At 42.7% G+C, this 17,525-nt stretch overlaps 1 protein-coding gene across 2 annotated transcripts in view; it reads left to right on the top strand.

Annotated features, from left to right (window-relative positions):
- The window catches only part of LOC120982225, a 60,711-nt gene extending 54,993 nt beyond the window's left edge, over positions 1–5,718 (top strand). For both annotated transcript variants that reach the window (XM_040412234.1, XM_040412235.1), the window contains 2 exons: positions 2,765–2,853; positions 5,665–5,718. In XM_040412234.1, the coding sequence (XP_040268168.1) occupies positions 2,765–2,853; positions 5,665–5,676 (101 nt within the window). In that variant the 3' untranslated portion in view covers positions 5,677–5,718. The remainder of the gene's footprint in view (positions 1–2,764; positions 2,854–5,664) is intronic.
- Positions 5,719–17,525: the final 11,807 nt, after the last annotated feature.

Raw genomic sequence — 17,525 nt, 5'->3', positions numbered from 1 at the left:
TTCAGCCAAATGCTTCAGAACTCATTGGACGACGCTTCACAGTGCAGATGGACAATGACCCAAAGCATACTGCAAAAGCAACCTAACAGTTTTTTAAAGGGAAAGAAGTGGAATTTTATTCGATGGCCAAGTCAATCACCGGACCTGAATCCGATTGAGCATGCATTTCACTTGCTGAAGACAAAACTGAAGGGAAAATGGCCCAAGGACAAGCAGGAACTGAAGACAGTTGCAGTAGAGGACTGGCAAAGCATCACCAGGGATGAAACCCAGCGTCTGGTGATGTCTATGCGTTCCAGACTTCAGGCTGTAATTGACTGCAAAGGATTTGGAACCAAGTATTAAAAAGTGAAAGTTTGATTTATGATTATTATTCTGTCCCATTACTTTTGGTCCCTTAACAAGTAGGAGGCACAGATGCAAACTGTTGTAATTCCTGCACCGTTCACCTGATTTGGATGTAAATACCCTCAAATTAAAGCTGACAGTCTGCAGGTAAAGCACATCTTGTTAGTTACATTTCAAATCCATTGTGGTGGTGTATAGAGCCAAAAATGTTAGAATTGTGTTGATGTCCCAATATTTATGGACCTGACTGTAAATAACCCCAGTGATTATTATCTCTGCTGAAAAGATATACTAAAGTCTCCAATTTACATCAGAAAGCGCAATAGACCGCGTATTGAATACAAAGTCTAGGTGGGTAAGCGGAAAGCTAAAGACCACGTGGGACGCCGAAAGAGCTTGAACAGGGCCAGACGAGAAGCTTGTGCCTCGACTAACAACGAGGCAAACGCAGGAGGAAGAGCAGACAGAGACAAACACAGTTTGGACCTTCAACAATAGATTGTCCATGGGGCGGTAATGTAACAACTACTATAAAGTATCCTATTAATCAGAGTCACATGATCTATATATGAAGTATTACTATTGATTGAAGAGACTACTATAATAACTACTATAAAGTATCCTGCTAATCAAAGTCACATGATTTATATATGAATCGCTATTAATTGGAGTCACATGATCTACATATGAATTATTATCATTAAAGAGACGGATATATACAGCTTAAATAAGAATATATGAACTATCGGTCAACTATTGAAGAAACCAAAATATAAAATATAAACATAAAAATATAAAAACATATACAAAGTGTTCACAAGAAGATATCAATTTAGGATAATTTTTTATTCATTTTCATATTTTTACATTTTGAATTGAACATTATGGATTATATACAGTGATTCTTAAAGGGCTTCTGTCACCCCACTAAAGTCTTTTTTTTTTTTTTGGGGTAGTTAAATTACTTATCCTGCGATATATGAAAATATAATGGTGTTACTTACTTTGATCCAGCAGTTTCTTCTAAAAACGAACTTTTATAATATGTAAATTCGGTCTCTACCAGCAAGTAGGGCGGCTACTTGCTGGTAGCAGCTGCAGAAAACCGCCCCCTCGTCGTGTTGATTGACAGGGCCAGCCGTGATCTCCTCCTCCGGCCGGCCCTGTCGGCATTTCAAAAATCGCGCGCCTGTGTTCATTCTGCGTGTGCCGATGACGTCTTCTATTTCGGTAAAATGACTTTAGTGGGGTGACAGAAGCCCTTTAAAAGAAATCAATTTCAAAGGAGGACTAATTCATTTATTATTTTTTCATGAATTTTTTGGGTAATTTACCGTAATTCTTGACTTTCTTGAATTCTTGAACTTTCTATGTATTCATCTATTGTCACATGGTTTATGGTTGAACAATGGAGTGATATAACAAACATCATGATTAATATACGGATCAGTTTAGATGAATAGGAGAACGAGTGGATTTTTACATTATTTTATTTTGGTTTTATCTCCTTGTATTAGTATTTTTTATACTGATTTAATATTGTGCACAGAATATTGAAATGTTATAATGTACAACGACTAGAATACAGACTATTGCTGAAGCCATACCAGATGATAGAATGCCTGCCATCAAACTGACTAATTATATATTTTTTATATTATTTTGGCTTTGGGTGCGCCAAGGACACTGCACCTTAATCCAAAAGTCTAGGAAGGTGAGCCACTGTAAGAATATCCTATTTTAAATTAATTTTTAACCTCCTAAAAATATTCCGATTTCTTATATTAAAATCAGACCTCAACCCTGTAGCAGGCTCCAAGTCCTTATCAATATCATTTTGGGATCTAGTCTAGTTTTAGGTGTAGATGAAAGTGGTGCAGAGAAGTCGCACTGTGCCCCAGTGCATGAGGCCCTCAACAGTCCCTCTGCCCCAGAGACACCAGTATTATAATTAGTTGATGCTCCTATTTTTGCATTGATGCCCAGTGGGGAGTATTTATTTGTTGAGCAGTCTGGTATAGCGGTGCTATTTATGTGCACATTACAGCATAATATATAATGTATATGCATGTATAAAAGTTAAAGTCCTGAGGGACCTGGTGAAGAGTTACAGAACTTTTGTAAAGTCATAGTTGTAGAATCTTTTGGTTGCTGAAAGTCATGTGGTTCTTCAAAAGAATCTGGTGCTGCAGAATAGTAGCCCAACACTAGATCTTAAATTATATGTTGTGGCTGAAACTCGATGGCTCTTTGACTTAACAGAAAGATGTGTCCTTCTTTATTCAGGCATGATATTTAATTTGTAGTATATGAACAAAGTGAAGGTTTAGAGTCCAAGTAATACACATAAGTGCCCCAAGAATTTTCTGTAAAATATGGGCAACCATAGATTTTAGCAACACACTCTTATTTGCAGGTGACCTGGATGAACAAGACAAGGTGGAGGAACATAAGAAGAATGATGACTATGAGAATGAAGATGATTTAACTCTTGTTAAGAAACAGGTATGACAACATTATGAGAAAAACGATGGGACAATAGCATCATGGACCCATGTAAAGATCAAACCAGTAGTTGGCATAGAATATATTTGAAACATATTTCTGAAGTAGTTGAAGGTCCATGGACAATAAATAAGACATGTAATGTTATACATAAGGAAGAACGTCAGCCAATTTGGAAGCTAAAACAAAACTTTCCAAAATTTTTCTGGCCATCATGGTTGTAATAAATTTTAAACCAATTCATAATGGGTTTGTCGTCCAGAAGCAAACCATTTTCTAAAGACATGTCCCATCAGTTACCCCAGTGGTGTGAGACCTGGACCACTGCTTCTATAATAATTATAGCTATTTTCCCTTAAAGGGCTGGGTTTTCAACAACCTTGTGATTCTTTAAAGGGAACCTGTCAGGAGATTCATACTGCCCAAGCCACAGGCAGCATGAAATATTGACAGGCTCCCTGGTTACAAACAGCTGTGCATACCTTAGTTGTGAGGGAAAGATCTTCAAAATGATGGACATGATAAAAACAGAAGAAATCTCTTGGAGAGTCATACTTCCCAAACTACAGGTATCATGACATGTCAACAGACTCCCTGGTTACAAATAGCTGTGCATACCATCTTTGAGAGGAACAGGTTTTCAAAATGGTGGACATGATAAAAACATAAGAAATTCATACTTATTGAACCACAGGTAGAACGAAATATCAACATGTTATCTGGTTACAAATGCAACCCCCCCCCCCCCCCAGGCCGATCTTGTCACAGGTTTTAGGAATGCTTAGTGGTGATGCGGCCTTATTAGTTATGTGTGTGTCACAGTGGCCCCTTCCTGGATAGTGTCGCTCCCCAGAGTTAGGCTCCAAAGCAATAAAAGGGAAGTTATAGTTGGTGGAGTAAGAGTCCAGACTTGGTGAAAGTTCAACAGCTTTACTTAAATAAACTTGCATCCAGACAGTATTTGGTCTTTCTCTTGGTTCCAGCAGGTTGTAGGGTAAATTGGCAGGCAGGCAAACTTGGATACCTTGCTTTCTCTTTCTCTGCTGTGCTAGACTTTGGCTTCGGTCTGGTAGCTGGACTTTCTGACAGTTCTGGTACCTTTGAGTGGGTTGCCTTTGGCGTTTGACCCCCTGGTGATACTCTGTCTGTAAACTGTAAGCAGTCAGTGTGCTCTATGAGCTGCTTCCCCTGGGGACATTCCTGATGCAGGAGCGGGGGCCATTCCCCTCACTGTGCCATCTCTTGTGTCTTTCCAGCTTCACTATGGAATCTAAACTGACTATAGCTTCCTGCAACCCTCCCTTGGTAGGAAGCAGGACTAGCACACTTCTGCCCAAAAGGGGAAGAATGGAATAGTACGTTCCATTCTATCTAAAGATTTGTCTCTCTCTCTATACCAGATACACTGCCACCTGCTGGTGAACCAGGCACTTTACTTAACAGTTTCATAGTAATACTATTAATGCACTGGACCTTAAGGACCTGGAATAAATACACAGATTTCATTGTTAGACCTTAGAGACAGTAGCAGGGTGTAGTAATGGTAGTGCCCGCTATGGGGTACTACATAAACAGCTGTGGAGATGATAAAAACATAGAAAATCTTCAGGAGATTCATACTGCCCGAACCATAGGCAGCATGAAATATCAACAGGCTCCCTGGTTACAAACAGCTGTGCACGCCTTCCTTGTGAGGAATGGTTTTTAAAAAATGGTGGACATTATAAAAACATAGGAAATGTCTTGGAGATTCATACTTCTCGAAACAGGGAGCAAAAAATCTTGACAGGCCCCTTTGCTACAATCTTGTGTTTTACTCTGAAATGCTGCAGTGAAAACATTGTTTAGAAATGAGCTGGAAACTGGGAGAAGGGTCATCTGGGTGTCTCCCCCAATGGCCTCTCCTGGGCTGGCTAAGCTTGATTGACAAGGCTTTCTGTGTGCAAATAGGAGGTGCAGGGGCGTAGCTAACGGCTCATGGGCCCTGGTGCAGGAGTTCAGCTTCGGCCCCCCTTCTCTCAGTGCGTTGTGTGTCTTCTTATGTGGCACAATGGTCTTTGGGCCCCCTCAGGCTCCTGGGCCCGGTAGCGACTGCTACCTCTGCACACCCTATAGCTACGCCCATGAGGAGAACTGTCAAATCAAGCTTCTCTTCTCTCCATTCCCAGCTCATTTCTAGCTATGTTTTTTTCTGGAAGTGCACTGCTTTTTAGGGTTGCAAATAGCTATTTGTAACCAGGTAGCTGGAGGAACATGAGAAGAATGATGAAAATGACTTAACTCTTGTTCAAGAAACAGGTAAGACAACATTAGGGGAAAGACAATGGGGTAGTAGTTACACGGAACCTTATAAATGTCAAACCAATAGATGGTACCGAAATAGCTACTTGTAACCAGGGAGTCTGTTAGGATTTCATAGATTTTCTATCTCTTGACAGGTTCTCTTTAAATATATCAGCTACAGTATATGGTAGACCTACATTACACTCCATGTAGCACAGTAAAGTTGCCCACTGTGGCACAATCATTAGGACTCTGTATGACAGGTATGAGTATGATGTGGCAGTATTATTATAGTTGTGTGGCTCTATTTGGGCAATGTATAACTTTATATTTGCAAACTCAAGGACATACAGTTTTTTCCCCACATCCTATAATATTTATAATCTTCATAACAAGTTAGCCATGTGTCCTTTAATCTCATATAACATACCTAAAGTGAACAAAAGCAAATTACTTGATGGTACATATCAATTACACTAAAGGTGTTCCAGAAATTTTGGCATTATTGCAATTTACTGTTATTCACAGGTGACCAAATAAGCGGAACTATGAAATGACCAGAAGAACTGGGGTGAAGGAACATCTGGAACATCTGAAGGAAAAGAACGGACTGTTAATAAATCTTCATACTTTCACATGAAAAGCATTGCAAAAATTAAAAGCCTTACTCCAACAGAGGATCTCTCCACAGTGGGACACGTCTGTCACTCCTGTGACAGGTCTTAGAAGGTCTGAAAGATTATCTGCACATTAGACAAATGTTCTGGTGTTGGAGTTGCTTTGCTCGTTCGTGACTTCGCTGTATCCTGGATAGCCCACCCCAGTACACGGCTTATATCTTCATAAACTTTATAGCTCGACTAACGTAGCCCTCCAAGACAAAGGCAATGTGCCACCTTCAGTTAGTCCAAAATGTGGCAGCTATGTTAATAACCAAACAACCTCGATGTGTTCCCACAACACTAGTGCTTTGCTCATGGCTGCCCATAAAATGAAGAATAACTTTAAGGAGGTTGTCCAGGATTTTAGGCCATCACCATTTGATCGGTAGAGGTCCAAACTCTGCACTCCCACCTATCAGATGCTTTAGAGTAGCTCCGGCATCGAAAGTCAACACCAAGAATACACAGATCGGTCAATACTCTAGTGGAGAGAACTGGTTACCATTCACTTCAGAGGTAGCAGAACTGCAGTACTCAACTCTGTCCACTACATAATGGGCAGAGCTGTGAAGTTCTGACGCCTGAGCTACTAAAGAATGGCTGATTGGCTTGGGTGTGGGCTGTTGGACCCCTGCCAATCAAACAATTACAGTTGCAAGAAAAAGTATGTGAACCCTTTGGAATGATATGGATTTCTGCACAAATTGAAAAGTGTGGATGAAATCCCCCCAAACCCAGTACATACAGTACATGTCACGAGGGTATCGAGAACCACGCCTGACTCCGTTATACCCGGGGTCAGGAAGTCACAGCGGTTGGCTGCACGCTCTATTTAAGATAGGGCTGTTTTCCTTATGGTAGCTTTCTGGGTTTGCTTTGCAAACCCTTTTGGCTCACTCAGGGATCCGTAGCTCCTTCTCCTCAGCTGTTCCTTGTCCAGCACTCCCAGACCTCCTTATATTCCGCTCTCACACTTCTCTGGTTGCCAGAGATAGAGCTTCCTGCCTGGACATCTATTCTGACCTTCTGGAGCTGTGTTGCTGCGTTCTCTGGTAGTTGGTCCAGAACGCTACCCTCCGGATCCCTGTTGGACCTTTGTGGTCTATTGTGGTCGCCCACCTGGGTGTCTGTGTTTGTCTGTTTTGTCTGCCCTCTCCCTGGTGTTTCCCTCTTAGTGATAGTGGTGCGGACTAGCGATCCCACCGGCCCGTTCACTATCCAGGGCTCATATTAGGGAAAGCCGGGGTTTAGGCACGTGATCGCCGCACGGGTGAGGAACCCGTCTAGGGACGTCAGGGCAGTCAGGTGCCAGCCGCAAGGTGAGTTAGGGGTCACCACCTTTCCCTCTCCCTTGGGCAGGGCTTTCCCTGTTTTCCTCCCTGTGCGTGACGTCAGTCATTACATTATCTCTGGCCCTTATTTTGTGTAGGTAAAAAAAAAAAAAAATTTTTACCTACTTAGAATCCAGTATGGATCAGATTGCTGCTCTGTCCAAAAATTTCATGGCCTGTCTTTGGAGGTGGTAGGATTGAAGGCGTCGGTCCTCCAGCAACAGCAGCGATTGCAACTGACCGCAAGCCCAGCGGTTGCTACTGGTAACCAGGTTGTTGCGGAACCCAAGGTCCCTCTCCCTGACAGATTTTCTGGGGGAAGGGACAAGTTTTTGACATTCCGTGAGGCCTGTAAGTTATATTTTAAACTGCGCCCTTACTCCTCTGGTAATGAAGATCAGCGGGTGGGGGTTGTTATTTCCCTGCTGCAGGGGGACCCGCAGTCCTGGGCGTTCTCTTTACCTACTGATTCCCAGGCTCTTCGGTCAGTGAATGAGTTTTTCGGGGCCTTGGGTCTCATATATGACGACCCTGACCGAGTCGCACTGGCTGAATCAAGATTACGGACACTCCTTCAAGGAGAGCGGCCGGTAGAGGAGTATTGCTCTGAATTCCGTAGGTGGGCTACGGATACCCAATGGAACGACCCGGCTCTCAGGAGTCAGTTCTGCTCTGGGTTATCCGAAAGGGTTAAGGATGCGCTTGCATTATATGAGACCCCCTTTTCCCTTGATGCGGTTATGTCCCTTTCTATCCGTATAGAGAGACGCCTTAGGGACAGGTTGAAAAAACCGGACTTAGACGAGCCTATGCAGCTAGGAGGAACTACTCGTCAGGTCCGTCCTCCTGAGGCTCGCCGTAGGCGTGGGGTTTGTTTTTTTTGTGGGGAGAGGGGTCATTTCATTAATGTCTGTCCTTCTTTCCTCAGAAACAAAAGACTGTCGGAAAAACTACTAACCCCAGGCTGTGTGGAGGATGTCAGCCAGGGGATATACGTTTCCTCCATACGTACATCGCAATTTGTGTTACCAGCGGTTATTATTTTTGGTGATAAGACGGAGACTATTTCTTTTTTTCTAGACAGTGGAGCAGGGGTAAATTTGATAGATGCCCATTTTGCCCGCACTTTGGGTTTGTCTCTCTGTACTTTACAGAGACCCATTCCCATATTCACTATTGATTCTGCTCCCCTGTCTCAGAGAAACCTCTCCCACATTGTTCATAATTTACACCTTCGGGTAGGGGACCACCATAACGAGATGCTTTCAGGTTATGTTCTGGAGGGACTTCCCACTCCGGTAGTGCTGGGTCTTCCCTGGTTGGTAGCGCACAATCCAGTAGTGGATTGGCAGGCCAGGGAGATATTGGAGTGGAGTGAGCAGTGCAGAGAAAATTGCTTAAATAGCAATTGCTTAGTCGCCTCCATAACTACCCTACCTACATTTATTTCGGACTTTGAGGATGTTTTTTCTGAAAAGGGTTGTCAGAAGTTACCACCTCATCGTCCTTATGATTGCCCGGTTAACCTTATTCCCGGCGCAAAATTACCCAAGACCAGGTTATATAATCTTTCGGGTCCAGAGAGACAAGCCATGAAAGATTATATCTCCGAGAGCTTGGCTAAGGGACACATCAGACCCTCTTCTTCACCCGTGGCTGCAGGATTTTTCTTCGTTAAAAAGAAAGATGGGGGCCTGCGTCCTTGCTTAGATTTTTGCGAATTAAATCGGATAACCATCCGAGACCCATACCCTCTTCCTCTCATTCCTGACCTGTTTAATCAGATTGCGGGTGCTAGGTGGTTCTCCAAACTTGATCTTAGGGGGGCCTACAATCTGATTCATATTAAGGAGGGGGATGAGTGGAAGACAGCGTTTAACACCCCCGAGGGGCATTATGAAAATCTAGTTATGCCTTTCGGTCTGACCAATGCTCCTGCCGTCTTTCAACATTTCGTTAATGACATTTTTAGTCATCTAATGGGCAGGTTTGTAGTCATATACCTAGATGATATCTTAATTTATTCGTCTGATCTGAAAACACATGAGGGGCATGTCAGACAAGTACTGCAGGTCCTACGGACGAATGAATTATATGCTAAAATTGAAAAATTTGTCTTCGCCGTTCAGGAGATACAATTCCTGGGTTATTTTTTATCTGCTTCAGGTTTCCGTATGGATCCTAGGAAGGTCCAGGCAATTTTAGATTGGGATCTTCCTGAGAACCTCAAAGCACTACAACGGTTCTTGGGCTTCGCGAATTTCTATAGGAAATTCATTAAAAATTATTCACTTATTGTAAAACCGCTTACTGACATGACTAGGGAGGGGACTGATTTTTCTAAATGGTCTGACGCCGCTAAAGTTGCTTTTTCCTCTCTGAAAGAGAGGTTTACCTCAGCACCTGTACTAGTCCAACCTGATGTCTCTCAGCCTTTTATTGTTGAAGTCGATGCGTCAGAGGTGGGAGTGGGGGCTGTGCTGTCTCAGGGTCCGTCTCCTGGCAAATGGCGTCCTTGTGCTTTCTTTTCTAAAAAACTATCTGCAGCAGAAAAGAACTACGATATTGGCAATAGGGAACTATTAGCTATTAAACTTGCGTTTGAGGAGTGGCGTCACTTCTTAGAGGGTGCAGTCCACCCCGTCACTGTGATTACGGACCACAAAAATCTTCTGTACCTCGAATCAGCTAAGCGTCTCACCCCTAGACAGGCTAGGTGGTCGCTATTTTTTTACCAGGTTTAACTTTGTGATTACTTATCGTCCTGGGGCAAAGAACACCAAGGCTGATGCACTATCTCGATGTTTTCCTGGAGGGGGTAATGTGAGTGATCCGGTGCCCATTCTTCAAAGAGGAGTGGTTGTTTCTGCGGTACACTCTGTTCTGGAGGGGAAGGTGTTAGAGGCCCAGGGGGACGCCCCGGTCTCTTGCCCCTCAGAGAAATTGTTTGTACCGTTGAACTTACGTTTCGAATTATTAAAGGAACATCATAATTCGGCACTTGCTGGGCACCCGGGTAGTAAAGCAACCTTGGAGCTATTGTCTCGTCATTTTTGGTGGCCAAGGTTGCGTCAGGATGTGTTGGATTTTGTGTCTTCCTGTTCTACCTGTGCGCGCGCAAAAGTTTCACATACACGTCCTGCAGGGTCTCTATTACCACTCGTCATTCCCAATAGACCGTGGACACATCTGTCAATGGATTTTATCACTGACTTACCTTTGTCTGCGGGTAAAACAGTTATTCTGGTAGTAGTGGACAGGTTTAGCAAAATGGTACACTTTATTGCGTTACCCGCACTACCTAATGCTAAGACTCTTGCTCAGGTATTCGTCAGTGAAATCGTGAAGCTTCACGGGGTCCCCTCCGATGTTGTTTCGGATCGGGGTACCCAGTTTATTTCTAAATTTTGGAAAGCTCTTTGTTCCCGTTTGAGGGTACACTTGTCCTTTTTCCTCAGCTTTCCATCCTCAGTCGAATGGATAGACTGAGCGTACCAACCAAAACCTTGAGACATATCTAAGATGTTTTGTGTCTGAAAACCAAGAGTTGTGGTCATCATATTTACCGTTAGCTGAGTTTGCCATAAATAATCGTCGTCAGGAATCCACTGGCAAGTCACCATTTCTTGGTGCATATGGTTTTCATCCCCAATTCTGTACTTTCAAAGAGGGGGGGTCTTCTGGGGTTCCCGAAGAGGAACGGTTTTCGTCATCTCTTTCATCGGTATGGCAGAAGGTGCAAGCTAACTTGAAAAATATGGGAGGTAAATACAAATGCATGGCTGATAAGAGACGGTCGCCAGGTCCGGACCTAGGAGTGAATGACTGTGTGGTTGTCTACTAGGAATATTAAATTGAAGGTTCCCTCTTGGAAACTGGGTCCTAGGTTTATTGGCCCTTACAAAATTGTAGCCATCATCAACCCCGTGGATTTTCGCCTGGAGTTACCTCAGACTTTTAAAATTCATAATGTTTTTCATAAGTCGTTACTCAAAAAATATGTTCCACCTCTAGAACCATCACCGCTGCCACCCCCTCCTGTTGTCGTGGATGGTAATCTAGAATTTCAGATATCCAAAATTGTTAATTCTCGTCGGGTCCGCCGCTCTCTTCAATATCTGGTGCATTGGAGAGGTTACGGTCCCAAGGAAAGAATGTGGGTTCCTGCGTCTGAGGTAAACGCCGACAGGTTAGTTCGGGTTTTCCATGCCTCTCATCCTTAGAGACCTGGTCCTGAGTGTCCGGAGGCCCCTCGTAGAGAGGGGGGTACTGTCACGAGGGTATCAAGAACCACGCCTGACTCCGTTATACCCGGGGTCAGGAAGTCGCAGCGGTTGGCTGCACGCTCTATTTAAGATAGGGCTGTTTTCCTTATGGTAGCTTTCTGGGTTTGATTTGCAAACCCTTTTGGCTCACTCAGGGATCCGTAGCTCCTTCTCCTCAGCTGTTCCTTGTCCAGCACTCCCAGACCTCCTTATATTCCTCTCTCACACTTCTCTGGTTGCCAGAGATAGAGCTTCCTGCCTGGACATCTATTCTGACCTTCTGGAGCTGTGTTGCTGCGTTCTCTGGTAGTTGGTCCAGAACACTACCCTCCGGATCCCTGTTGGACCTTTGTGGTCTATTGTGGTCGCCCACCTGGGTGTCTGTGTTTGTCTGTTTTGTCTGTCCTCTCCCTGGTGTTTTCCTCTTAGTGATAGTGGTGCGGACTAGCGATCCCACCGGCCCGTTCACTATCCAGGGCTCATATTAGGGAAAGCCAGGGTTTAGGCACGTGATCGCCGCATGGGTGAGGAACCCGTCTAGGGACGTCAGGGCAGTCAGGTGCCAGCCGCAAGGTGAGTTAGGGGTCACCACCTTTCCCTCTCCCTTGGGCAGGGCTTTCCTTGTTTTCCTCCCTGTGCGTGACGTCGGTCATTACAGTACAGACACACCTTCTCATTCAAAGAGTTTTCTTTATTTTCATGACTATGAAAATTGTAGATTCACACTGAAGGCATTAAAACTATGAATTAACACATGTGGAATTATATACATAACAAACAAGTGTGAAACAACTGAAAAAATGTCATATTCTAGGTTCTTCAAAGTAGCCACCTTTTGCTTTGATTACTGCTTTGCACACTCTTGGCATTCTCTTGATGAGCTTCAAGAGGTAGTCCCCTGAAATGGTTTTCACTTCACAGGTGTGCCCTGTCAGGTTTAATAAGTGGGATTTCTTGCCTTATAAATGGGGTTGGGACATCAGTTGCGTTGAGGAGAAGTCAGGTGGATACACAGCTGATAGTCCTACTGAATAGACTGTTAGCTGCTTTTTTCTTGCCATAATACAAATTCTAAGTAAAGAAAAACGAGTGCCCATCATTGCTTTAAGAAATGAAGGTCAGTCAGTCAGCCGAAAAATTGGGAAAACTTTGAATGTAAGGGCTATTTGCCCATGAAGGAGAGTGATGGGGTGCTGCGCCAGATGACCTGGCCTCCACAGTCACCGGACCTGCACCCAATCGAGATGGTTTGGGGTGAACTGGACCGCAGAGTGAAGGCAAAAGGGCCAACAAGTGCTAAGCATCTCTGGGAACTCCTTCAAGACTGTTGGAAGACCATTTCAGGGGACTACCTCTTGAAGCTCATCAAGAGAATGCCAAGAGTGCAAAGCAGTAATCAAAGCAAAAGGTGGCTACTTTGAAGAACCTAGAATATGACATATTTTCAGTTGTTTCACACTTGTTTGTTATGTATATAATTCCACATGTGTTAATTCATAGTTTTGATGCCTTCATAGTCATGAAAATAAAGAAAACTCTTTGAATGAGAAGGTGTGTCCAAACATTTGGTCTGTCTATCAATGTATCATACTTGTATCAAGTTGCCACTGCCAATATAGTGTACCGGATACTGTATAAGACATAATGATCAATGTGCTCAAACACCGGTCATCACGATGAGTACAAAACCTCACCACAAGCTGCTGCAGCCGGACCTGGGTGAGACGACTGATGAGCATACCACTATTCACAGAACAGCATGCACCTGGTATCACCAAGAGGCAGCATAATCAGCATGTACAGTACATAACAAATGCAACAATACTGAACCTGGCAGGGGGGCGGCCCCCTGCCAGGTTCAGTATTGTTGCATCCACCCAGGTCCGGCTGCAGCAGCTTGTGGTGAGGTTTTGTACTCATCGTGATGACCGGTGTTTGAGCACATTGATCATTATGTCTTATACAGTATCCGGTACACTATATTGGCAGTGGCAACTTGATACAAGTATGAAACATTGATATATGTACTGGGTTTGGGGGGATTTCATCCACACTTTTCTGTATTTCCCTACTGGGTTTAATCATGTATTATTAATTTATGTTGTTCGTATGCATATATGTTCAATAAAGATTTTGTATTAACATTACCGCTGGTGTGTTGTGCAATTATAGGAGTTTAATATGATCATAGATGTACACTTTATCGCAGGCCTTGTACCGTACCTTATATATGAATTGAAGTGTTCTGTGCCTTTAAGGCGATAACACCATGTAGTGGTGGGCACACAGGTTGACTAAGGTCCGGGGTGAAATATGCCATCACTTTTTTAGCAGTGAAATGGATCCATAGTTGAATTTGGGCCTTCCCAGAGGAGTAGTGATCCCAAGATCCAACATAATGGTTATTGACACTGTCTATTCCATTGTCATGCTCTGGACTGATATCGCTGATTGGTGGGAGCTCAGTGTGGGAGTACAGACCAACTGGTATATGGCAATTAAGTAGACCCCAGCTAGATACTGGTGACTAGGGACTGTGCAACTGTCTACAGTTAGTGTACTGAGGACTGTGTATGGTGGCCCTCCTAATGTGTACTGTGAGCTGCACTGTGGCCTGCATCAAGAAAATGTCCTACAGCCAAGGTCGCCTTCTACACCTGCTGTGAGTACAATCTTTCTGTCATAGACTGTCTTGTTACTGTTGGCAATGGCCTGTATAGTTACCTTGCAAACTCTGTACCATAGTAACCATCAAGTTTGTGTCCTCTTTGAGAGACTGTAACTGTACGCTGCCTCAATCTGAGTAAAACACTTCTGTAGTAAAACCTTGTTGGGGCTGTGTAAATCATTGTGCTGTCCTCGAGTGAGGTGCCATGCAAAGCTAGAAATGAACAATTTTATAAAAATTCGGGTCTGAATCAGACTTCCTATTCAACTTCTTAAAAAAATTAGGGTTATGTGAATTTCTATGTTTCTAGAATTGATCTGCTCATCTCTAGCCACAGCCATTCTTTTCTGACTCTATCATCATGGAACTTGAGGTAACTAAGTTGTATTAGAGAAACCGCTGTCCTACCTTCTCCCATCTACTGCAGGAGTACAGAGAAGGACCTTCAATCGCGGAAAACCCTTGGTAACGATTGACAGCTGCTTGTGCTTACTACTACTTCCACTCTGAAGGTCGATTGATCTATGATGAGACACCCCATTGTGTTCTAAATGTCATTATTCACCACTTTCTTAGGATGACTTATACCTAGTCAACTCCTTCTAGAAGTATCATGACCAGAGGCTTCACCATATTGGTGGGAACTAGTAGGATCTACATCACGCATATCATGCTTGTCTAGCTACAGTAGGTTTCCACCCTTAGAACATCATGTTGTGTATTTCGCTAAATCTCAAATCAAAATCTCAATCAAAATTTCAATTCTTTGACATGTATATATGGATATTTTAATACTAGATTTTTTGGAATGTTTTTTTTTTAGCTTTTTTCAAAGCCATAGAGGACTCAAAAACATATTTGGGTAGGTACAAGATAATCCACCCAAGTTTGTGTTATTCTTTCCAAAATATATAAACATTTTCAGGGTTAAACCAAACTCATCTTACTGTGGTCTATTCCATGGGTGAACACCTTTTATGTGAACTTTACAACCAGGAAGGGCCACATTAAAATGTAAAGATTGTATCTTCTGAGACATATTGACAGTATATGCCTTTATCTGTCTGACGGTAGGGGTTCTACTTCTGGTACTTTCACTTATTTGAAGAAAGCTTGCCTTCCTTGCCACTTTTTGACACTCAAGGTGGACATGCCTATATGTAGCTATCTAAACTGGTGTTTATTGGGAGTTAAGGAAGCGGTGAGTGTTTCACAATTCCAATAAACTACAAAGGGGAGACCCACAGTTGTGTAGTCACCTCATCGCCTCATCTTTTTTGCTGAAGTTTGCTGAACAGAGTGGAATCTTCAAATATGAGGGTGCCCTAAATAGTTGCATAGATCATTGCAGGCCACATGTAACCTCCAGGCCACAGGTTGTGCACCACTCTTCTTTTCTTTGGTGAAGGTCTCAATGATTATATTGATAATGACCAGAGATGAGTAAATTTCTTAATGGGTCTCTGAGTTTTGGTAAAATTTTAATTATGCCATATTAGGGACATATCAAAAGTTTTGACTGGCAGAGGTCTGAGCTCTGCGACCCCCCCTCATTGCTGGAATAAGGAGAGAGGGGCTCAATAGATGTGCAGGGGCCCATCTTGAGTCCTTCCTCTGCTATGTGCATGCTTCTTTCTCCTCATTCTAGAGATCAATGGAGAGCTCAGTTGTCTGACCGCCACCAATCAAAACTTATCATATGTCTCTATGATATATATCACTTTTTGATGCTAATAAATCTTCACCTTATTGCCATACAGGCAGATGTGATGCGTTTCGACTAAACAGCCTTTTCCAAACAAGAATGTCACATGCTTGTTTGAAAAAGGCTGTTGTTTACCCGAAACGCGTCACATCTGCCTGTATTCTGCTTATGGCAATAAAGTGAAGATTTATTAGAATCCGAAAGTGAGTGCTGATCCACTTATTCTACTTGGATGTATGGGCCTGCAACCCAGGATACGAGCACCACCCTCTTCCAGAGTGCCGACTGATTATTTCTATGACATATCAAGAGTAAATTTTACCAAAATTCAGTGACCCTTTAAAATTCAGTTCTGCTTTGATTCAGCTGAATTCGCTGACTGATTTGATTCAGGTCTGGAAAAACTCTACCCAACTTGAAGTGCCCCAATTGCTAGGGAAATTCGCTCTTTTTGAAAAATTTAAGTCAAATTTCTGAATTTTAAAATTGGTTGAGTGTTCTCTAATAAAAACCTCATCCACTTAACATATCTCAAAGCTCCAGTCCAGCTTCTGATACATCGGACTTCCCACGGTATTTATGGACCCCCAACAAGACAACCCTTTCTGTAGTCAGGGATGTCCCAGGAATTTATCATGTGGGAAGGTGCAATCATAGAGGGAGAAGTCTATATATACAACATGCCACCGATCATCTTTCATTATCTTGCCCAGCACCTTCTCTTAAAGGGACCAGGTGGCTGTATCATTGTCTTCTTGAGCAGAAGGTTCACACATTATTGAATACAATTGTATTGTATACTGCATCTTTTTATATTTTGCAGAAAGTGGGCGACATTTTCTTTGCCACCTGCAAACTTTGTAAACCCCACCCATGCTGAGTTGTGCTTCTGAAATTTGTTTTAAAAGTTATAATTAAAAAAAGGACTAGGTTGGTGTAAATTTAATCCAGGCACATAATAAAACAGATTTAAAGCGCTCAAAAATAATTTTGCTTAGTAAATCACCCCCCCCCCCCCCCCACTGACTTCTCAGAAAACTAAGCATGGATGGGTCCAAGTGAAAGGGCCCCTGTAATTCCCTTCCAATTGGGCATTTCAATTCAAATATCACACATTTACTTTATAAACTTTACCTCTTTAGTGTTCTATGACATATATATCCATCATGGGTGGGTGGAGCATGTATAAAGTAGGCTCACAAGGTGACCCTGCTCCTATAATACATCTGGCCACAATGATCGAGATCAGAGATAACTCCTACTCTGGTCACTTAACCTCTCAGATGCTATGGTAAATAGCTATCTCTGTCTTCTGATCTCAGCCACCAGGGCAAAATTGTGGGCCTCTGATTGGTTTATATGACAGTCTGGGTCATCGAAAGCTGTCTGAAAAGCTCTGCCTGAGGTACTGCCTGACAGACAGCCAGTAAAAATCCTGAAGACTGCAATAGCTATAATTCTATTGTAATCTATGGTACGAGTGATCAGAAGTTTGCATGTTCAGGTCCCTAAAATGGGCTAAAATTGCAGTAAAAAAAAAAAGAAAAAATGTTTTTTTTTAAATCATTCTCTTTTCCAATTTTACATATAAAAATAAACAATGAAATAAATAGATATAATAAGAATTATTAATTTCGTAATGGAAAAATTTGGGGTCACCTTGGAGTAAAAAGTAATTAGAAATTCATATGTACCCCAACATGGTACCAATAAAAACACAAGTAGATAAAAAGCTAAAAAAAGAAAGTTATGGCTGTC

Source organism: Bufo bufo, chromosome 11, assembly GCF_905171765.1.
Source record: "Bufo bufo chromosome 11, aBufBuf1.1, whole genome shotgun sequence".
NCBI lineage: Eukaryota > Metazoa > Chordata > Amphibia > Anura > Bufonidae > Bufo > Bufo bufo.
This window is presented reverse-complemented; position numbering and strand designations above follow the sequence as displayed.